The sequence below is a fragment of the Euwallacea similis genome, chromosome 34 (assembly GCF_039881205.1).
Source record: "Euwallacea similis isolate ESF13 chromosome 34, ESF131.1, whole genome shotgun sequence".
NCBI lineage: Eukaryota > Metazoa > Arthropoda > Insecta > Coleoptera > Curculionidae > Euwallacea > Euwallacea similis.
The window spans coordinates 1,874,820-1,898,113 of NC_089642.1; the positions used below are offsets into that span (position 1 = coordinate 1,874,820).

At 36.1% G+C, this 23,294-nt stretch overlaps 2 protein-coding genes across 2 annotated transcripts; both read right to left on the minus strand.

Moving 5' to 3' along the window:
* Window positions 1-165: 165 nt before the first annotated feature.
* LOC136418325 (piggyBac transposable element-derived protein 4-like) lies at window positions 166-2,876 on the minus strand. Its single transcript, XM_066404353.1, has 4 exons — window positions 2,645-2,876; window positions 1,960-1,982; window positions 459-1,899; window positions 166-221 (listed from the first exon to the last, which is right to left on the minus strand). The coding sequence occupies exons 1-4, from the start codon at window positions 2,874-2,876 to the stop codon at window positions 166-168; spliced, it is 1,752 nt and encodes a 583-aa protein (XP_066260450.1).
* Window positions 2,877-7,267: 4,391 nt separating this feature from the next.
* On the minus strand, window positions 7,268-8,935 carry LOC136418336 (jerky protein homolog-like). Its single transcript, XM_066404367.1, has 2 exons — window positions 8,073-8,935; window positions 7,268-8,007 (listed from the first exon to the last, which is right to left on the minus strand). Exons 1-2 carry the CDS (start codon window positions 8,877-8,879, stop codon window positions 7,462-7,464), a joined length of 1,353 nt encoding a protein of 450 aa, XP_066260464.1. The 5' UTR covers window positions 8,880-8,935; the 3' UTR covers window positions 7,268-7,461.
* Window positions 8,936-23,294: the final 14,359 nt, after the last annotated feature.

The following is a 23,294-nucleotide window of genomic DNA, read 5'->3' on the forward strand; positions in this document are numbered from 1 at the left end:
TGCTGTTCGACGAAAACACTTTTGTGCTTTCTTAACCAATTATTTATTAATTTTTAAACAGGGAATAAAATGTAGTATTCTATTATTGTTAAACATAAAAATTAAACAAATTATTCTACTATATAGCAAAAAATGAAGTGAAACTAATTCTAAAAAACGAATGTCTTATTCACTTTCTTCTTCTACAGCAGAACACTCATTACAAATATTTAGTGAGTGCTCTAAACATAAAAATGTTTTGCATTTAATACATGAAAATCGCGTAGGCCGATTTTTTTTTCGGTCACAATAGACGCAACGACCACGCATATTCGCCGCCGCAGCAGCGGGTTTCGGATTGGCATCGATCCCCAAAATGCTTCTTATTCGTCGTTTCAAAATATTTGAAACATTTTGCGTTACACGGCGTCGAAGGTGGCCTTCTATTAGTTGGAATGATAATCGTCGTAGAAACTGACGTCTTCTAACGTTCCATGTCGAGTTATTGATGGAATATACGACGTATGAATTAATTCCTGCTACATTGAGAAGAGAATAAAATAGCACCATGGGCCATCTCCGAGTGTTTCTCGAAACATCATAAGCCGCACATAGTTTATCAACGCAGTCCACTTCACCTTTGGTGGCGTTATAATCCAATATTATTTCGGGTTTTCCTGTGTTTTCGTCAATTTTGTCATCGTGATGTGTGCTCGATACCAACAGGACATTTTTATTTTTTTTTGGAATAAAAGATACAAGTGTAGCATGGTTATGAAAAGCAAACATGCTTGATAAATTAAGACGATTTATAGGACGGGTAAACTCTTGCGGCAGCTCTCTCTTGTTCTTTCTTATTGTACCAATAAGAGTCAAGTTAAAATCCTTTTTCAAAGTTTGAAGAAGTTCCATGCTGGTAAACCAGTTATCCACTGTGATATTTCTGCCAGTACCTTTTATCGAGTCGCAAAGCTTCATAACCACATCTTTTGGCGAATTACTAAATGAAAAGGGACCTTCTGGTTGGCGACCAAGGTAAACCTCTAAATTCAAGGTGAAAAATGTTTTTGAATCAACTAGGGCGAACACCTTAAGTTCATATCTAGTGGGCTTGCTAGGTATGTATTGCCGAAAGCTGCATTTTCCCCGGAAAGCTTCGAGCTTCTCATCAATGGTCACGTTCTCAAAAGGCACATATGCAGCTTTACATTTTAAGACAAAATCAGTAAAAACTTCCCTTATTGAAGCCAGTTTATCATACTGCCGTCTGTCGGATCGTGTGGTCCCATCATCAAATCTTAGATGCTGCATGAGGAAACGAAATCTTTGTTGAGGCATTGTCAGTCGAAACAGCTCCACTCCTGTTCCATTTTTGTCCCACATTTCGTCGAGATTTAGCCGATTAGATTTTAGAACTCCAGATAAATACAGAAGTCCGATAAGTGCTTTAACTTCATATAAATCAGTAATTTTTGCATCTTTTTCTCTTTGGTAATTATCTCGATTCCCTAGTATATGCTGATTTGTGTGAATTACAATATCGTTGAGAATTTTATCCGAAAAAAAGTGACTAAAAATTTCTGATTCTTTTTTTACGTGTTTTAGACAAGTTTTGACACCTGGAAGATCTTTTATAAGATTTTCTTTTCGAGTCCTTCCATATCTTGCTATTGGATGTTTTGACCAAATTGTTTTTTTGTCTTTACCAGTGAAAGTAGGCCCCTGTATTGAAATTTCTTCACCACTTTCAGAATCGGAATATTCTTGTTCGGTGCTGCTATCAATACGTTGTGTTTCAACCAGATCATCCTCTTCCAAATCTTTATCGTCATCGTCAAAAGTATCTTGTAGTATATCTTCCCACAAACACTCTTCCATAAGTTTTTTCAAATGGTTCTGTTCGTCTTCCCAAGAACACATCTAAAAAATGAATAGTCCGTAACATTTAGATGTCATTTTTGAAGAAAAAAACCAACTTACCTTGTTTAGTAACACAATTTTAACTTAGTTGTATAATTTTATTAAACACAAAACTAAGGCAAGGAAGGTCGTATGGGGAATTACCTTCCGCAATGAAGAAAGTACCGAGACGAAACGCACTAAATGACGTACAAAAGCGCATGCGCCACTATTAACGCATTTTATGAGACGACTGTGCAGCGCCACATCGGTAGGTGACGCATCACGGAATTATTTTAAATATATTAATCTTGCGGAGTGAGACTCCGCGCGCGATCCCCGAAAGGTTAAGAAAGGTATTGAACGCAAGACATACGTAATATAATAGGCGTTTGAATTGCTAGTCAAAATAATTACCGCGAAGTCTCACAGACTCCATGTCAGCAGTTAAGGTTTAACGGAACCGTAATTAAATTGAGTTGCTTGCTAAAAAAGCGTAGGGAAGACGTTTTTCTTGTTTTATTGAATTTAAGTAGTATAAAAATTAAATCCGCTTATTGACGATTTTCTTTGATTGTCGCGTTTTGTTCTTCGGCCTTTTCGCGTTGTCACAAAAGGTCGTGGCGCTGTTGTTCGGATCTTCTAGCCGACTTCGCGCAGTTGAGGGAGTCACGAAATTTCAAGCATTTATTGCTTCCCAGACGGTGCCCCCTTTCTTCGCAGAGGACACATATGCAGTCCTCTTCTTTTTTGGGGCAGTTTTTACCCCGGTGGTTCGGTTTTCCGCACCGGAAGCAACATTTCCTGCGATCAGCACCATTACAGTTGGGCGCCGCGTGATCGTAGGCCCAGCATTTCGCGCACCATTTTATTTTTAAGTACCGTTCCAACTTGCACCTAACGAGACTCACGTGCAGGGAACCTCCCAGGAATTTTTCCGCATGCTTTTCCTGGATCCGTACGATAACCGCCAGTTCGGAACGCTCGTAGGGGCGCATTTTCCCGATTGCGACATCCGCCTCCTAAAGATCAGGAATAATTGCTTTAAGGGCATTGAAAACTTCCTGTTTGGAGGCAGCTGCATCCATACCTCTGATAAATATGGATGCCTTCTCTTGCTTTTCTTTGATAAGGCATACGCTGTCCTTCCCGAGGGATTTTACGATATCTCTTCCATTTGTTTTTAATGCCGTTTCGTCTTTTTCTAGGGTAATCACAAGATTCCCCTCGCTATTCGATTTGATTATTTTGATTATATCCTTGTTGACGTTTCTGTCCAAGGTCGAGTTGATCTTCTTGATCGCTTCGGCCGCGTTTCTTTTTTGTTTATTCACGATAATGGCGTACGTCGCGAAGTTCTTTTTTTTAATTTGTGACGGTTTCTTTCCCTCAGACGCATTCGATCTGGTCGTGAAAATTCTAATTTTTGGACCGTCACGGAAAATGAACTGAATTATTTTCTTAAAATTTATTAGCGACATCCTCTTTATATGGTGGAGAGCCAATCTTTTCTCGTGGCCAAATTCGACTTTCAATTTGATCATGTTTGCGAAGATGTCCTTTTCGTTAGTCGGGACATTAATTTTAATTATCCTCAACCCAGAGGATTTGTCTTGACTTTTTAATTTAATTTTCACAACCTGTTCGAGAACCTCGAAGTCTTCCAGGTTTACAAGATCCGGGTGACGGCTTAAACTTAGATTGGATACTCTCAGTCATTTCACGGTCGTTGTGTTCCACGAGCACTACTTTGGTTTCCTCGGGGAGGTTGCCCGCCAGAGGATTTCCCACTACAACCGAGGTGGTCGCGAAAATCGTGTCCGACCACGTTTTTCCACGACCTCGAATTTCTTCCCGGCCTGAAACGTAGTTTCCGTCGGGAGCGCTTCAGCTGTCGTATCCTCGCCCGTTTGGATGCTAATTTCCCTCGATTAGAGATTAGCAGTCCGGTCCATGTGGGTCTCGATAGACGCGACCGACTTTTACCGCTGGCAGATCTTACCTGCCTGCTGTAAGAAGATTTTTTCGCCCTTATACAATTTATCTGTACACGCTTTCATCTTGCGGATTCCTTGCTTAATTTCTTTTCGTAATTTTATTGGCCTTAATAAGGGCTAATAAATTCCTCCCTTCGAGGAACATAGTATTTATGAAGAGTTTAAGCTCCTCAACTGCCCTATTATTTGTCGCCTTTTTGGTGACTACCTTTTTCAAGGTTTTGAACCGTGAAAAACTTTCTTGGGAATTTTCCCCTGAACTTGAGGAAGACCCACTGATATTAAGGGGGAACCTTCGCTTTCTAAGCCGTTTTAAGGCCCATGTCCCCGCGCTTTCTTCATCGCTGCTGCTTTGCAGCTTATTTACTTCCACAATGGAGTCTATTGTGGGGGTTCCCGTTAATTACTTTCGACGGCCAAAAGCGAAAATAGACACGCAAAATAACAAAGAAAAAATACGAAAACTTGGCAACCAGATTGTTGCTGCCTCGAAAAGGTCTTTGCACCCCGAAAAGAACGATTTATGATACTTAGACCTAATAAAAGTGACAGTTTCAGGCAATTTAATGTTTCAACGACTTACTCAAATGCTTTGTTTTGTGAAAAAATTCGCGCAATCCATTGAAATCGCATACGCACTAGCACCACGCTTTATCACCGTCAAACTGCTCGCTTTGCGTTATCCGCAGACACAAAAAACAATCTTTTGCCACCACGTTTACCGCACAAGAGAGATTTCCGCCGAAGCGATTTCACAAACGTCTTGCCTGGACGCTTGTTCGCACCGAACTGGCAAAATCGTACAAAACTCTCGATTAGGGTTTCAAATAACTCAAATTGTGTGAAAACATGCTAAAATGAGTTAACCGAATTGGGAGAAAAGAGCGATTTCGGTCAAAAACGATCAGTTCGTCACGAAATAAAATCAAATCGACCGATTTGACCAAAATAAGCTAGAAACGATGGAAAACGGACAAATTGCACGAGTTATATCTTGATATTGCGATAGAGCTTTTTTAAAGAAATACAAACTTTTTCAAACCGAATTTATTACAAAAATTTCTTAATGACCTTCTATACTAACAACCAGAATAATAATAATAATCCTTTCACGTAATTACCTACTTTATATAAAATAAATGCTTAGCTTAGAAAAATACATTATTCGTTCTAGGTGCGACAATACATCGAGAAACTTCCTTATAATTTCTCTTGATTACGTCTGCAAAATAATACTGACGCGTCTATCTGGCGCTGGTGCATCTTGTAAGTTCCATTAGGTATCCCATGATATAACTCCCCCCTCTTTAAGTTCCAATTTACTAGGCGAGCCTTGGAAGTTGGATAGTTTCTTGTAGGGCTTCATTGGTTTCGATGGGTTTATTTCTTCGAATCCTTGGTAGCAATGTCTTACTCCAAATGATTTCTAAACAAAGCCCAATTAATACCACATATATGAGCAAAGTCCATACACTCGGTGAAATGGAGATTTCATCTATCATCAGGGTTAAGCTGACCGATTCCTGTAAAATGTCACTTTTTAGTTTATGAAAGTCACCTAACTTAAGTTCTGGTAAATGTAATTCAAACTCTGTCTAATTTTATAGTCCTCATTTAAGTCCGAAAACAGTATTGGTTGTATGTCGGTTTTTACAATATTTAGTTTATTGTTCATAAATTTGTCACCAATAGAAATTCTGCATCCTTTAGGAATTTCACATAAGAATGTCCCCTTTATAATTTTTGTTTCGTTTTGTCCTTCCTGGCAGGACATCCGCAGGGTTTCATTTTCTGGAGATACCAACATCCATTTGTTGGTATTTCCCAGTTGATTCAATATTACTTTTGTAATTTTGGCTTCTACCTGGTTACATGTGGGTATGGCTCGATTAGAAATTAACAATTTGACTTCGCAAGTGGCCTTATCGTGAATTTCTCTTAGGTTCTCCTGAGGACATAGGTATACATCTGACAAAATCCTCTGGCAGTCCTCTTCTTTGTAGGTATAGTACATTTGACTGATTATTAAGAATTTGTTTCGCTGTATGATAATCTTAAACAGACCTTCTAGATATACAGGGACGGAATACAAGTGGAAATAGGTAAAATATTGATCGTGGACAATTGGGACATGAAGGATATATGTTATTTTATTATTTGATATAAAACGTTCCACATTAATTATTTTCTCAAAAATCAAAGTATTTTCAAATATTACCATTAAGAGCAATTGGTCTTTTCCTAATTGATTTTGTAAAATAAGCAACTTATTGTATAAATCTCTTGTTTAATTATACTTGGGTGCCTAACCTTAAGTTTATCGAATGTTATTGAATTTTCTACGTCTTGGAGTACAAAATTAATTAATTCGTATATGTAAATTATATGTAAATTATTTCACTAATTATTTCCTTTAGTAGAATATAATCCCTACTATTGCCTGATATTTTGATATACGGTAAAACTTAATTAATTTTTTCTTCGATTAGTTTATAATTTTTATACAGTTGCAATATAGTCCTATTGAATTTCTTTAACACGGTTAATGACAATGATCTTTGATTCAGGATGTTTTGTTGCAAATTCTTTTGATTTATTTGAAGAGTAGTTATGAGTTTCTCATATTTTTCCCCATCATATGCATCCAGATTTCCTGTTACTTTCTTAAATATCGTGCCAAGGCCATTTATTAGTCCACGTTTCGTTCTTTGATTATACGATACAATTATACCTAGTTTATTTTCTACTTTTTCCTGAATAACCTTTAGTATCTCTAAGGAATTCTTAAATTCCTTTAAATGATTTACCTCCTCTATTGTCCTGGTTATATTAATAATTCTCTTGTTTAATATATCTATTTTGTATATAATTGGATTTAAATCATAATAGTGTATCATGTCAAGAGTACTTTCTATCATCTTTGCATTACCAATCTTTACAGATATAATACCCGGGTTATGGTTTAGCTCGCGTATTCCGACGGCGTTTTGAACTTGAACTCCGAATGAACCGGTAAGAATGCTGAAATATAATACCAGATATTACTGATAGCGTACCAAAGGAGCAAGTTATATCTTCGTGAACCGATACGGCTTTTTTTAAAAAAATCACTAAAACACAAAATTGGTTTTATTTATTAACTTCAAAACTTATAGTAACAGTGAACATCACAATAAGAATAATAATAATACAGCAGACGCTCGATAATGTGAACTATATCAGACCAAGTGTGGTTCACTTTATCGAAATGTTTACCTTAGCGAATGTCATGTAAATAATTAACTGCATATGTATTTATTAAAAGAAACGTTTAATACATATATGTATATAACAAAATGAACAAATATTTTAATAGCAACAAGTTTTTTTTAATTAGAAAAAAAAATCTGCAATCTTAGTTTGCGTAAATTTACGTTTAGCATTGTCTTCCAATGCCTGCGCCCTTAATTTACGAAGAACTAAAATATCCGTGTATGCTACTTCTTTTTTTTCAGCCCAATCTAAAGCTTGGTTAAAAACTTGTATAGCTTGCGCGTCAGTCACTACACTTTCAATTTCAATCGTCTTCACTGTCTATATCTTCCTCCTAATTAACATCAATCGTCTGCGTATCTTCGTTCCACAAGTTAATATCAGCTGGAGTACAAACAACGTTGGGATTCACTACTTTCAATAAATTAACAACATCCAATGACGCACTGACAAGAACATCAGCACTGGATCGCAACTGTTCCCTAATTACGCTTAAGGGAATATCGTCTTCATCTTGATCATTGGTACAAAACAGATTCTTCCAATATTTTTGAATAGTTTGTTGATTAAGTGCATTCCAAGCCATATGCAAATTTAAAACAGCTTCTTGTAGTGTTACCTGTTTCAAAGCCTCAGATATGTTTTCAGGATTTTTTGACAAGACAGATGAAAGTAGAAACTTTCTGTAGTATAATTTGGTGAGCCTTATTGCGTTCTGGTCCATATGCTGAATTAATGGAGTTACGTTGGGCGGCATGTACATGACAAAAATTGACCCATCCTCGCTCCTCAGTTGTTGCTCTGGAGGATGACTTGGTGCATTATCTAATAGTAACAATGCTTTTATTGGAAGATGCTGTTTTTTCAGGAAATCTTTTACCTACAAATTAAATATAATCCTCAAATTATGAATAAAAATTTGTGACTAGAAAGTCATTGTCATACCTGAGGGACAAAACGCTTGTGGAACCATTTCAGAAATATACTGCTAGTCATCCAAGCGGTTTTGGAACAGTCATAATCAACAGGGATATCAAAATGTTTAAATGAGCGCGGATTTTTTGCTTTTCCTATTATCATTGGCTTTATTTTGTGTGAACCATTAGCATTAGTGCAGGCTAGAAACGTTATTCGTTGTTTTTCTGGCTTTCTACCCGGAGCAGATTTTTCAAATGTTGCAGCATAGGTTTTCTCTGGTAACATTTTCCAATAAAGACCACTTTCATCGGCGTTATAAATTTGTTCCATACTTAAATCTAGCTCTTTAATTGTTTTCATCCATTTTTCTTTGAATGGTTGTATCAATTGCGGTTGTGCTGATAATTTCTCACCTGATATCGACAGCAGTCGAATTCCATATCTTGTTTTAAATCGTTGTAGCCAACCATCACTAGCTACAAAATTTTCAATTTCTTTCAGTTTTGCATTTAGCAATTTAGCCCTCTCTTTTATTATTTCGCCACTAATTGGGACATGCTTTTCTCGTTGTTTTAAAAACCACTTATACAGGAAATTTTCCATTTTAGGCGCCTTTGCATTTTTTAAAGTTTTTCTTTTTCCTAGCCCTCCAACTGTGTTGCACGATTTTCTTAAAATTTCTGTTTTTAAGCGCTTAATTTTACAGATTGTTGCCTTCGATACTCCATATTTTTTTGCTAATTGTGTTATTCCCGCACCTAGTGCAACCTCGTCTATGATTTTCACTTTGTCACTCAATTTTAAACACTTTCTTTTATAGGATGTGGATGCCATTCTCGTGAAAACGCATAAACGCGTGCAACGTACTCGCTTAAGATCGAAAGTAAAATGTAAACTCTCATAAGGCCGACCCAGTGCGTGTCGCAAAGTATCACAGAGGTGAATCCCCTACATAAATCGGGGGAACTCTCCGATTTAAATCGAGAATAAACCGTCGGCAAAAACTGTTTACGTTATCGAGGGTACACATTGTTTACGTTATCGCGCGTTCCACTTAATCCCACAGTACGAATTTTGTGTTTACATTAGCGCAATGATTTCATTATCGCGTGTTTACGTTATCGAGCGTCTGCTGTAATAATAATCGCTTACATGGAGCTTAGAACTATTTATATGTCAATATTGTTTATGTCAGCAAAATGGCAATAGCATAGTTGGCTTATGGTTATGCGTCTAGTAAGTTCTACAATATAAATCTTAGAATTATTCATAGTTTAATATTGTTTATGTCAGCTAAATGGCAATGGCGCAGTTGGCTTATGGCGATGGATCTAGTAAGTTTCATAATTTAACTAGCTTGTAAATATTAGTCAGTATGCTAATGTAGCACTAAACGAATCGTGTAAATAACTTAATCTACTTATGGATAAATGATACCTATGAGCTAATATTATGGGTTAGTGTTAAAGCTATATCTATTTCTGAAAGGTCATTTCGTCTATATAGAATTATACTGTCGTATGTACATGTAAGGAAAAAATATTTCCTTCTTAAAAAAATTTTAAAAAAACACGAATTTAGGCAAGACTTCTTTATTCGACCAAGATTGGGAAAAGAATGCCCTCCTCATACAAGGTGTCGGAGACATCCCCGCGCATCTGTTTTCCTTCAAAAGATAATCGCTAAACCTTCTACATTCTTCCCACGCTTACATCCCTTAATCATTCTCTTCACACCCCCATATGATAAACAAACCCTCTTTATCTTTTAAGGCAACGATCTACTTTAACTAGTACAAGTTTAGTCAATCTCCAATGGGCACTCATAGGTGTCTGTGACATACCACATATGCCCAAGGATAAGACGTAGCTCCATCCTTGTAAGATAACAGGTTTATTGCTCTTGCCTTAAATGAATTAATAACCAACCCCGTATCACCTTCTATATGAAAGCTCACACGGCCAATCCTGACACCAAATTCGTTCTCGAATTTCCTTAACAATTACCAACAAAAAGTAATACACAGAGAACTTAAAACTAGGTATTAATGAAACTACAGAGTGCGAAGAGCTACAGCTTCCAACATGACAACAAAAGCACATATTACAAAGCGTGCCACCCTTAACATTACTACAATAAAGAACAGGAACTATACAGTGCTCCGCTCTTAACAGAACAACTAACACTAGTTGCGAAGCGTCCCGCTTCCAACAACTTTACAAAAGTAAAAAAAAGATACTAACCGAATATGAACTGCAAAGCGTCCCGCTTTCAACAGAACAACTAAACATTGGTTGCGAAGCGTCCCGCTTCCAACAACCCTACACTAAAATATGAACTGCAAAGCGTCCCGCTTTCAACAACTTTACAAAAATAAAAGTAAATAAATCATGAATTGTCCGATAAATCATCAGGCCATAATCTGATCATGTCCTTGGTCACAATTCGTTTTCGATTTGACGCAAGACTTTTCAGCGCATACCTTTCATTAGGGAGAACTTGAGTTATTTCAAATGGTCCCTCATACCTGTCGTCTAATTTTGCCAAATGACTATTGCCTGAAGGGTGATAGACGTAGTCACCTATTACAAATACCTTGTTTGATCTTCTTTTCTTGTCGAACAAATTTTTCGCCAAATCCGCTTGCTTCTTCATACGTTCGTATGCCAGTTCTCGATCGCTTAATAAATTATTGGGGACGTCCTTCAACGAAAAGGACGCTGTCAAGGTTTTTACATCGGAGCTACTGCCTTCAACCCCCGTTAATAAATACACTGGCGAAAATCCAGTTGTCTTTTGTACCGTGGTGTTCAATGTATTTTGCAATTTTTGAATTACATTCGGCCATTCTGTTCTATTAGTTATTTCCACCCTAAGCAAGTTGGTGACTGTTCCCACATAGCGTTCCACCTGTCCATTGCCCCGTGGAGCACTTTTGGCAACAAAATGTTGTTGAATACCCAGTTCCGAGAGTGATCGTTGAACTAAACTGTCAGTAAAATTGGTACCCCTATCGCAGATCAGTCTTCGCGTGATACCAAACATATTTAAGTACAAGGTCATGGCACTGCACATCTCAGTACCTGACAAGGTCTTAAGTGGTACCAAAAATAAGAATTTCGTAAAAGAGTCAACCAAAAGTAATAAGTGCTTATAACCCTCGGCCGAGGTTGGGAACGGACCCACACAATCGGCATGGACTGTATGAAATGGTATCGGTCTTTTATCAATAGGGTGCAGATGTGCCTGTTTAGGACCAGTATGATTTTTGCTAATAATGCACTTCAAACAATGGTTGCAATATTTTCTTACGAACTTGGCCATCCCAGGAAACCAAAAATAGTGGTTTATTTTAGCTAGAGTTTTGTCGGGGCCGATGTGGCATTGTTCGTCGTGAAATAATCTTAGTAATCCTAAACGGCTACCCTTGGGTATAAAAGCGCGGTAAATAGGCGGGTTTCGACCAGGGTTAATTTTTCTAAATAACAACTCGTTTTGACAAAAATAGTCGGTCGTGAGTTTCCCGTCGTTTAGTTTGCTTATAATGCCCTGGGTTTCATGATCTTTTCTTTGGGCCCTTTTTAACCAATTATCCGTGGTCACAGTCTGAATTCTTACGAGCTCGGGGTCAATGACCTCAACAATGGGGTTTCTACTAAAGTAGTCCACGTGTTGGATATATTTTCCCTTGCGATATTCAATTTCAAAATCGTACGATTGTAAAAATAACCACCATCGGGCTACCCTCGGTATTAACTCCCTTTTGTTTTGGGATAGCTTAAGAGAATTACAATCGGTTACGACTTTGAACTTCGTGCCAAGTAAATAAACCCGGAAATGTTTAATGGCATAATATACCGCCAGGGTTTCCAGCTCGTAGGAGTGGTACTTTGACTCCTCGCTCGATGTTCTTTTAGAAAAGTAAGCAACCACTCGCAATTGATTGTCATGTTTCTGAAAGAGGATGCCTCCGTAACCCACTGAGCTAGCATCTGTATGGAGTTCTGTTCCCAAAGTCGGATCAAAAACGGCTAGTAGAGGCCTCTGACTAAGGAAGGCGCAAACATAAGATTTCGCGATTTTTTGCTCATCCCCCCAATCAAAAGGCACGTTATTCTTTGTCAATTTCGTGATGCAGGCCGTACGTGCCGCCAGTTCCGGAACAAATTTACGAAAATAATTAGCAAGACCCATAAATTGCCTCACTTGCTTGACATTGCATGGATCGGGGGCTCTCAAGAGGGCGTTCACCTTATTTTTCCCTGGCCGTATACCATCTTCAGAAACTTCCTGGCCCAAATACTCGATTTGCTTTAGAAAAAAGTTACACTTGTTGATATTTAACGAAAAACCTGCTTCCGTGAGACAATCCAAAACTCTAGATAATTTTTCCAAGCCTTCAGGTATGGTCATTGAAGGAATAAGTATGTCGTCTAAGTAAACCATGGCATCCTTATCCCTTAAATCACCTAGAGCGCCACAAATCGCCCGCTGAAAAACAGCCGGTGCGTTCGAGAGACCAAACGGCATTCGCAAATATTCATAGTGCCCATCAGGCGTCACAAAAGCAGTTTTTTCGATCGAACACCTGGCTATTGGTATCTGATGAAATCCAGATGCCATATCCAAGGTGGTGAAGTACTTATTTTTACCCAAACGATCAAGCTGATCATCGATTCTGGGCAAGGGAAAACGATCCTTAACAGTGATTTTATTCAGCGCCCGAAAATCACAGCACATACGAGTGCTCCCGTCCTTTTTGTGAACAAGAACTATGGGGCTTGCGAAGGGGGAGTTGCTTTCGCGTATAATATTATGTTCGAGCAATTCCTTAATGATTAATTTGACCTTTTCTCGTTCAGAATGAGCCATCCGATAAGGACGGAAGTTAACTACTTTGTCATCCTTTAATTTAATTTCTAATTCCGCGGTAGCAATTGGTGACACTGAAATTCCAGTAGTGATGTATTGGCTATACTTCGTGAGTAATGCCAATAAATCCTCTAAATCTCGTCCCCGTAAGGGCGTCTTCACAACTTCCGCCGAAACGGAGATGGTGTTTACGGCCTTAGGTGACGACCCACGGTCATCTTTTAAATAAACACAGGTGCCCTTATCGTCTGTAAGAAGCTGGACCCCGGGGTGATTAAAAAAATCGCGACCTAATATGCAGTCGGGGATAATGGCGGAACTATCAACCACAAAAAAAACAGTTTCGAAAGCAGTGCCGTCCCTCTCTATATTTAAGATCGTTTTCGTGTTTACAACTACAGAGGACGCCCCTATGCCATGCAAGGTTAGAAAGGTTGGCTCCAAGTTACAGTTTAACTGCTTAATAATTTTTTCCGATATTAAACTGCACTCAGCACCGGTATCTACAAAGCAATTAACCGAAACATCTTGAATTTTAAATTGGGTGCAGAAATTCTTGACTAAGTTCGCGCAAAAAAAGTTCACCTGACGAGAGGTGGACGGTTGCTCCCGTTTTCTCTGAAAACAGTCATCAACCCTGTGCCCCGTTTTATGGCAAAAACTACAGGTAAGCTTACTTCTATCTAGGAATTTACCCTTAACATTATCTACAGAATGACCAAATCTCGTTCTTTTTGGACAGGCACGACTGAGGTGTCCTGGATCATTGCAAATGAAACACAACTTAGCATCAGAGTTTCGTCGAACTTTTAAATCGAATGGATAATTCCTTTTAAGTTTACCGGAATCGGATTTACGGTTATTTTTATTATAATTCGCCAGAAGATCTAATAATTCGCTGACATTATTAATCTTACTGTTGAAAGCAGCCGTTTTGACTTGGACATCGTCAATGTCCCCAATAATGATTTCCAAATATTGACTTTCGGTTAAATTGACATTTAAAGATTTGAGCAAGGATAATTTTTTCCTGGCATACTCACAGTATGAACCTGCCAAATCACTAGTGAAGAGACTGGCTCTCCGCAATTTCTCACTTAAGTTCTTTTTTGTCGGAAAAACACTACATAGTTCATGTTTTAGACCTTCCCACGTTCTCTCATCTGGTTCCCACGTCGCAAACCATTCGGCGGCCTCACCTCTGAGGCTGGGAGTACTCCTCGTCAGCAACTCGTAGTCCGTCCAATCAAACAGGGTCCCCAATTTCTCTATCTCAAGACACCACTTTCTAGCATTGTGGACGTCCGATGAAGGGTCGAAAATCGGGATGGACACGGACGTCGATACTGCACTTTTATTTTTGTCCTGCAATGACTTCACGGATTCTGCTAACAATTTCACAAACTCTTCCATATTTGCACTCAGCGTGAACTCACAGCACTTCAAATTCGTCAAGCCGTATTTCTACACGGTATAGTTCACGTCGCGACCGATTTACGTCTCGATGGCACTTTACGTGAGATCATCCCACTTCTGATGTAAGGAAAAAATATTTCCTTCTTAAAAAAAATTTAAAAAAACACGAATTTAGGCAAGACTTCTTTATTCGACCAAGATTGGGAAAAGAATGCCCCCCTCATACAAGGTGTCGGAGACATCCCCGCGCATCTGTTTTCCTTCAAAAAATAATCGCTAAACCTTCTACATTCTTCCCACGCTTACATCCCTTAGTCATTCTCTTCACACCCCCATATGATAAACAAACCCTCTTTATCTTTTAAGGCAACGATCTACTTTAACTAGTACAAGTTTAGTCAATCTCCAATGGGCACTCATAGGTGTCTGTGACATATCACATATGCCCAAGGATAAGACGTAGCTCCATCCTTGTAAGATAACAGGTTTATTGCTCTTGCCTTAAATGAATTAATAACCAACCCCGTATCACCTTCTATATGAAAGCTCACATACATTTAACCTGTATCAGAAACAATGAGGTCCAAATATTTAACTGTACTTATTTACTACAAAACTTATTCTTGTTACAAAAAAAGGGTTAAATAAAATCAATGAATAAGGAATTCGCAAAATTAATATATTTATTGGAACATAATTTTAATAAAAGATGAATAACAAAAAATGACTCCTAAATTACATACGACTTTATAACTGCAAAGTAAGAGTAAAAATTTACTTAACACACATACGACTTTGTTACATTAATTAAGTTTAAGGGTCTACAATTTTAGGATGTTTGAGAAATATTCTCTATCCAACTTGGGCATCCATTTGAGCATGGATTTAATGGCTGCTATTTTGTTTTTATTTAATGGGTTGGATTTTACTGCCATTTTAGGAATTTTTATCTTTATTTTAAAAGGTTGTCTCGTAGAATTATAATTTCTAATTTGAACCGTCTCCCATGGGCAATTTTGATTGTGTGATTTTTTATATCGTAAGTCAAAAATATTTGCAGATGAAAAATTTAACTGACTAACTTTTGAAAATGGAATACTTTTGTAATTGTAAACAACACAACAGGATTTTAAATCAAAAAAGTTTTTTGCAGTCATATTTAGTATTTTAAAAGGTTTCCTAGCGGAAACCTTTTTTAATAGATGCATTAGGGATAATGGCGAGTAATACTCTGCCTTCGATAATACTTTCTCAATGCAACTGTGTACATTGTCAATTTCCTGAATACGAGAATGACCTGCTGTTGAAAATTTCATTGTTATTGACTGGACTTGCGGGTATTTATATAGGAAGTATATAATAGCATAGGACATTAGGGAATTCTTGTTCTGCGGAACGCAACTATCGTTCCATAATATTAAGTTTCTCAAATCTGGATGATCTTCAATGACATTTTCCAAAATCTTAAATAAAGCACTGGCAATATCATCGCCACTCCTTCCCATAAGGTGTTCACCCCAAATTGCGCAGTACACTTGTTTTGTGATTGATAAATGAGCTGTCAGATTATAAACACTGTATTTTGATTTATAATAAAAATTGCTAATTTCGGCTCGTGGACAGCTTAGAACGTTTTCCAAATCAAAGCACAACACAAAGAGGGATTTATCGGCTCTATCACGATTCCGTTCTTCTCTTGCATAGATCTTTTCTTCACCGTGAACGCGATATTTCTCTTCAACTTTTTCATTTTTTTCGTTGTTCCTTTTTAAAACTTCAATTTCTTCGCATAAATCGCATCTATCTTTTCTCCAAGAATGAAACGATAAATTAAAGTGGGTGCAAAAGATGTGTTTGTAGAATAATTCTTTAACAGAAGATCGATCTTTTTGGCAAATCTCTCTGTATAGTCTATACATTTTTTTAATATTCAACGAAGAATCTAAAAACTTCTTGATCGTTGTTGTACGACAGTAATGTGACGCTATACAGGGAAATGAACTAATATGTGACTTCACAAATTCAATGTCGCTTTCAGGAATAGTTTTTTTTCGGTGTTTGCCTTGCAAAGAAACAGAGGGAATATTAGAGACTGCTTGTTTTGTGTGATGTGCCGTAAATACTCTTCTCTCGCTAATAGATAAAGTTCCCAAATACAATTGCTTGCAAACCTGTATCTTACAATTACCTAATATCATGTAATAATTATAGGTAAAATGTCGCCGATAATTTGGTGTCTGTGTCGTTCGTCTTTGAACTTGTATTTTCTCGGTCGATGAAAGTATATACATATTTTTTCCTTGTTCGGATAGTGTGTAATAATGTTGAAAAATTGTTTTTCTTTCATCTTCAGAAATAAACTTTGGACACTTAAATCTGCATTTACTACAATCTCTTAGTGTCTTGACGCTTCTAGCAGGCTTTTGTTTTTTACCGATAAATACTCAAGACCGGCATCATGTGCGCGCTTTCTAATTGCTGACTTCCAATTTTCCGGATCTCTTTTTCTCTTACGAGTTTCAGGCACTTGCGACTTGTTACTAGTTTTGTCCCTGTAATTTAAATATAAAACAAACATACATAATAGGATGTTTGTCTTTTGTATTTACCGTGGCAATTTGAATAAAATGGAAATAGGAATTTCATCTTCACTGTCAAATTCTGGCTCAGAGTTCGAGTACGGTACAAGTTTCTTCATATTAGGTTCGAGAAAAAACATTTCCGTGAACTTATTGTTAATACAATTAGTCATTATGATTGCATATAATTTAACAGTTTAGAGGTATGCATGACAACGAAAACAATTGCTTACTCATATGTAACTTCGATGCTTTTACTTGATTTACTCACTTACCAAGATTTTTTACATACATACGACAATATTATTCTAAACTGACTCGTTCTTTAACACTTACGACTACGTAATTCCAAATTTTTTACATTAACAAAGAAAAAACTTATTACATACGATATTTTTTATGAAGCTTTAGTGTTAGACTCTTCAAGAAAAAAAGAAATATCAGTTTTCAAAATTTTGACACTTACGACAGTATAATTCTATATACACGATTTAACATTGTCCATGTGAATTTTTCTTTGTTCTTTACTAGTTAATGTTTTCTTAATAGAATCAACAGCCTTTACCGATGTTAAAGGTTTAAATATATTGCTCAATTTTTGCCGTGCAATTTCTTTAATATAAACCTCTTTATTGGGTTGAAACAATGAAGGTTCATCTCTTGATTCATTAATTTTACCTATTACTTATTCCTTCTTTTGAGCCAATCTTTCATTTATCTCTGAATATAATAATTTGGTCCTATCTCTATGTTCCGTTACATAATTAGACATTAACATTTGATCTAAATTTATATTAAACAGGTCTTCATTATTTATGTGACCACTGATTATGTCAATTGGTTTAAATTTTCTTACCGAATGTATAGAATGATTTTACGCTAGGATAGCATATTTCATTTTTTGTGCTATAGATGATTTCTGCTGTTCTTGATTATTCAGTAATCTTATATGCTCCGCTAGTATAGAATGCAATCTCTCAATTTGTCCATTTGATTGTGGGTGTTCCGGTGAACAAAAATGAATTTGGACTTTATGTAATTTTAGCAATTCCGTTATAACGGTATTTTTAAATTCAGTTCCATTATCAACAATTATTTTTGTAGGTATTTCATGGTGCGAGAAGAACATTATTAAATTATCCGCGATCTCTGTTGCTGCTAGGGTATGGAGAGCATATGCTTGGGCATATTTCGAAAAACTATCAATTATGGTTAGGAATTTCATTTTATCTAGAATATATGTATCGAGGTGAATGATTTCAAACGGCTTAGTAGCTGTAGGCGTTATGTTCATCTCCATTTTTATAGGATTCCTTACATACTTACTCTTCTGGCATACCTTGCATTGATCTATATAAGTTAGGATGGATTCTTTTAAATTCGGCCAATAGTATTTTCATTTTATTCGTTGTTCCGTTTCCTCAATCCCTCGATGGTTATTTTTACCTTCATGATATGCTTGTATAATTTCGGGTATTTCATTTTTCTCCGTTACGTCGATTAACTTTATGGTACATTTCTTAAATTTCAGTGATGGCCACTTAAAATTTTTCCTTACTATTTCACAAAACAATGAGTATAAATCAGGGTCCTCAAAATATAACGAATAGTTTTTCAGGCGCCACATTTTCTATTATGAATTTCATTAGATCTCGTTTAAAATTGTCTTCAGATAATTGTATTAATTATCTCATTTTCTTTCCAAATAAATCTATTCTTTTAGTTTAGCTGGTAAATGAAACACTCGAGATATTATAATCTGATCAGCTCCCTAGTTCATCGCACTTTCCACTATAGGTACTCCGACTATTGGGTTCTGTTCCGAATTTGTGTGTATTGTGTCATTTGTATTATCAATTTCATCCTCTTGCATTGATTCTTGTATTGTTACCTGTTTTAAATCGTGTTGTACTATCATGGACATTTTATCCATTTCGTCATTTTCCTTTTCCTTATTTATTCCACTAGTGCTTGGGTTTTGCAAACTTTCATTAAATTCGTCCATGTACTTTACTAATTCTATAAATCCGTTAGTTTCTTTAGTGTATATCTCTATTTGACTCAAAGCATCAGCATTTGTGTATAATTTTTCTTTCTTATAGATGATTTTATAATCAAATTCCTTCACATTTAGGTGATCCGTTCTGATCTTTGAAGAATATAATGCTTATTTTTGGTTTTCATCAGTTTGAATAAAATTCATTTCCATTGGAATATCGTTTTCGTCGTTATAAACTACTATTTTAAATGGTTCTGAGATATCTAGGACAACAGACTCACTTGTATTATTTAGAATTGTTGTCAGAGCATGACCATTTTTTGCTTTTGTGATGCAATTCGGGATTTCGCAGTTATGTAGTCGTTGGTGTGGTATAATTACGTATCCATTTTGAACATCAGTTTTTATCTTTATTACTTGTTCACTTCTTGGTTGTATAGTTGTGTTATTAATCTGTTTCTTAGTTTTGTGAAATTATAAATATATTTTGGCGAATGATGTCATTAAAATTTCCTTATCATAATCCAATTTTGCTTGTAAGATCCGTAGATTATACATCCTATCGGTCCGTCAAAAACATTGTGAAATTTAAACAGATAAAATTTTATGGAAATCGGGTTAGGTAGGTTAAATAATCTTGACAAAGGAATTTTTGCACTAAATTTATGGGCTGATTGTTGAAAGACTGTTGATACTATAAATGGATCCGCTTCGATACAATTTGGAAAAAATTTAAACGTCACATCAGGATTTATAAAAGATCTTGTCGAACCGCAATCAATAAAAAATTTGAAATTATATTCGGGTAAAGTTACAAACGAAAATTCACTGGCATAATTGTAATTCAAAGAAATGATTTCCGGTGCTATGTGTCGGTGTTTACTTGGCCGGTTCGAGGAAAATTTCGTTCTGATTTATTCATTTGAAAGTCTGCTGACTCTGTATTTTCGTAATAATCACTTTGTTGCGACGTATTTCCCCAAGGTTCATCATATCTTTCTCGAACTGACGATGCGTAATTGTTTGCGTCACCACCGTGGTTAAACGTTTCCTTTACAACATTCGTATTGTATAATTCTTCGACTCTAAAATTAAGTGATTGATTCGGAATTTGTCTATCGCGATTTAAATTTTGAAAATTATTTCCATTACGAGAATTGGCGTAAAGTCTATTAAATCTTGTAGTTTGCCTAGTAGAAATACTCATTGGAGTAGATTTTGGCAACGATCGATTTTGATTCGGTCTAAAAACGTTTGTAGTTAATCTATTTGTAAAAGGTTGGGAACTAAACTGCGAATTTTGTTGCATACGATTTTCCGGTTGAAATTGTCTGGAAAAATTAAAAAACTGATGATTCGAATTATTTGGGCTAAAGATATTATGTTGGACATTATTGTTTGAAAATCTATTATTAGATATTCTAAGATTTGGAACATTAGATCTGCTTGGATTCTGAAATTTTGAATTGAACTGAAAATAATCAATATTGCTTTCCTCAGTCACGAATTGTAAAGTTTCAGGAAGATCTAAAGGAAGCATACAATGAAATGTTGTCCCTAAAGGTTCTCTAAGTCCTGATAAATATGTCTTCAATGCTAGGTTATTATACAAATTTCTCTTCAAAATTCTAGCATTATTATTAATATATGACATAAACATTAATATATGAGCATAACAGATTTAAAATATGTAATACTCTGTCGTAAAACGGACTAGGATCTCATTAATTTGTTGCCAATACATAACCAAACTTCGATTTAGACATGTCTCGTCCCTCTGATCTGCAAAATGTCTATTTAAAATATTTTTCAATTCATCCCATGTATTCACATTCTGCGGTCTAAGGACTAATTTTGCATTTCCTGTTAATTTTCCAACAATGCAATTTAAAATGTAAATGTTTTGAAAATGATTTGGTTGCTGAGCGATATAGAAAGAACCAATGATGAATTGACATACACTCAAATACCTACTGAGGTCATTTGGATTACCATTAAACTCAGGAACACATTTTACATATTCTATTCTGAATTCGGTCATTTTTATAGAATTATTACTTGAATTAATGTAGTATCGCAACTCAATATGGTATTGAGTTTCAACACTAAAGTAGATATAGGATGGTGATTATATCCAAAGCAAAGGGAATCACAGTTCAAAGAAGTAGAAGTATAAGTGAGCGTTTATTTACAGTTGAACACAAAAGGAGAAAAGGGCAGACCTAGATCTGATGCCCACCAATTTACATTCAGGACTGCCCGGGTCCGTCCTTTCTCTTAAAAACTATTCTATTTGGTAACGGGATTTCTCACCCCCGCCCGGTCAACATCTGGGTGGCAGAGACCCAGAAAAACCGTTACCCCATCCATCTAACTCATCCTACTTCGCGGAAGAATGCGGAGTCATAAAAATGAGAGGCATAACACAAACAATATTAAAAAGACGTCGAAGGTCGCTTACTACGATTCTTAACCATGACTCAGTTTTACAACCCCACATTAATTGAAATAGTTGAAATTGGATTAGAAGTAGTTAGGATTCGGTCTGTTGAAGGCTCTTCCAAATTTAAGGTTTCCAATTGAACCAATAAATCGTTTATATTTGTTATTAAATAAATCAATCGTCAATTGTACTTACCACAGTATAACGATGGCTTCTAGTTTCATAATTATAAGGGCGGACACTCTAGGTGGCAATGGTTGTTCCTCCTAGGGTGCTGTTCCTTGCGAGTTCAGCGAAGTTGTGCTTCACCCCCTTTCTCACTTAACTTCTTTGTTCTTAGTTCACTCACGTAGGGTACGGACACTCACGGTGAGTTCAGTATCGGTAATTCGATAATGAGCTCAAAAGTGATCCTTTATCGACTGCGTCAGTTATGTCTTGATATTGCAATAAAGCCTTTTTAAAAAAATACAAACTTTCCCAGACCGAATTTATTACAAAAACTTCTTAACGACCTTCTATACTAACAACCAGAATAATAATAATAATCCTTTCACGTAATTACCTAATTTATATAAAATAAATACTTACATAAGAAAAATACATTATTCGTTCTAGGTACGACAATACATCGAGAAACTTCCATATGATGTCTCTTGATTACGTCTGCAAAATAATACTGACGCGTCTATCTGGCGCCGGTTCATCCTGTAAGTTCCATTAGGTATCCCATGATATAACTCACGTAAAATGTTTCAAACCCACCAAATAACACAAATTGTCTTGGATTCATAAAAATAAGTCGAAATTTGGCTAAATTGTTCAAATCTGTCTATTTGGGCTTCAAATAACTTGAATTATGTGAAAAAGTGCTAAAATGAGTTAAACTGGGAGAAAAGAGTGATTTTAGTCAGTTACATACGGACTCTGTCTAAGGAATAAAGGAATGAAGTTGCTGACTTAAGGACTTTTATCATACAGGGTAGTCACTTTTACGACGCATTCTATGGGGATTTTCGAAACGGTTAACGATACAAGGTTGGTTAAATGGAGAAAAAGTTTCGTATTTTTATGCTCTGCAAAAAGCTGAAAGCAAAATTGGAATATCTTATGTAATTACTAAGATATCAACGAAATACTAAAAATGTCGATTTCCTTTTTTTGTCTATAACTTATTTATTTTTCATACAATCACTTTGAAACTTGGGTGTTCTATATTTTCCGTCAGTGTCTTCAATATGGAAAGGTCAAAAATATCCTAGACCTACTAGTTTACGTGAAAATAATACTAACTTTCGATTTTCTTATGGACGCCATATTGGATTTTCGCAGTTTTGAAAAACACGAAAGATTTCCGTTTCGGCGAGGTGCAACACAAGGGTCTTCTGAACTATTTTGCAATAAAAATTAAAATATTTAAATATTTGATCACAAAATCAAGTAGCACTGAATTTGTCAAGGTCATAATTGGTTACCAAGTTACTGACTGTCTTTGACACATAAGTCAAATAGCCAATATTATTGGTTGCTATGTCAACATAATTTTATTTAAAAAGGAATTTAGTAAAAAAGTGAGTTTTGTTCTTCTGTGAATTAAGTAAATTTTAATTTTCATCAAAATGGGAAGAAATTTCTCCAAAGATGAGAAAATAAACATGTATAATGTGTACATAAGACATTCAAAAAACGCCGTTGCTGCATTAAGGGATTATAATATTCTTTATCCCGAAAGAAAGCAGCCCAATGCTTCAATATTTGGACGTATATAGGCGCGAATACGGCAAAATGGTAATTTTGAAAATCGAAGACATAAGATCAATCAACAGCGAGAAAACATAAATGAAATAAACGTACTAGCTCAAATTAACATAAATCCAGAAAAGTCTCAGCGACAAATTGCTAGGGAGTGTAACATAAACAAATCTACTGTTCAAAAGATC

Coding starts and splice junctions, on each gene's coding strand:
- LOC136418325 (XM_066404353.1), bottom strand. CDS start 2,876: ATGCGCCCCTACGAGCGTTCCGAACTGGCGGTTATCGTACGGATCCAG. Junction 1,983..2,644: donor CGGAAAACCGAACCACCGGG/GTAAAAACTGCC, acceptor TATACAACTAAG/TTAAAATTGTGTTACTAAAC. Junction 1,900..1,959: donor AAATTGTGTTACTAAACAAG/GTAAGTTGGTTT, acceptor TTCATTTTTTAG/ATGTGTTCTTGGGAAGACGA.
- LOC136418336 (XM_066404367.1), bottom strand. CDS start 8,879: ATGGCATCCACATCCTATAAAAGAAAGTGTTTAAAATTGAGTGACAAA. Junction 8,008..8,072: donor ACAAGCGTTTTGTCCCTCAG/GTATGACAATGA, acceptor TTTAATTTGTAG/GTAAAAGATTTCCTGAAAAA.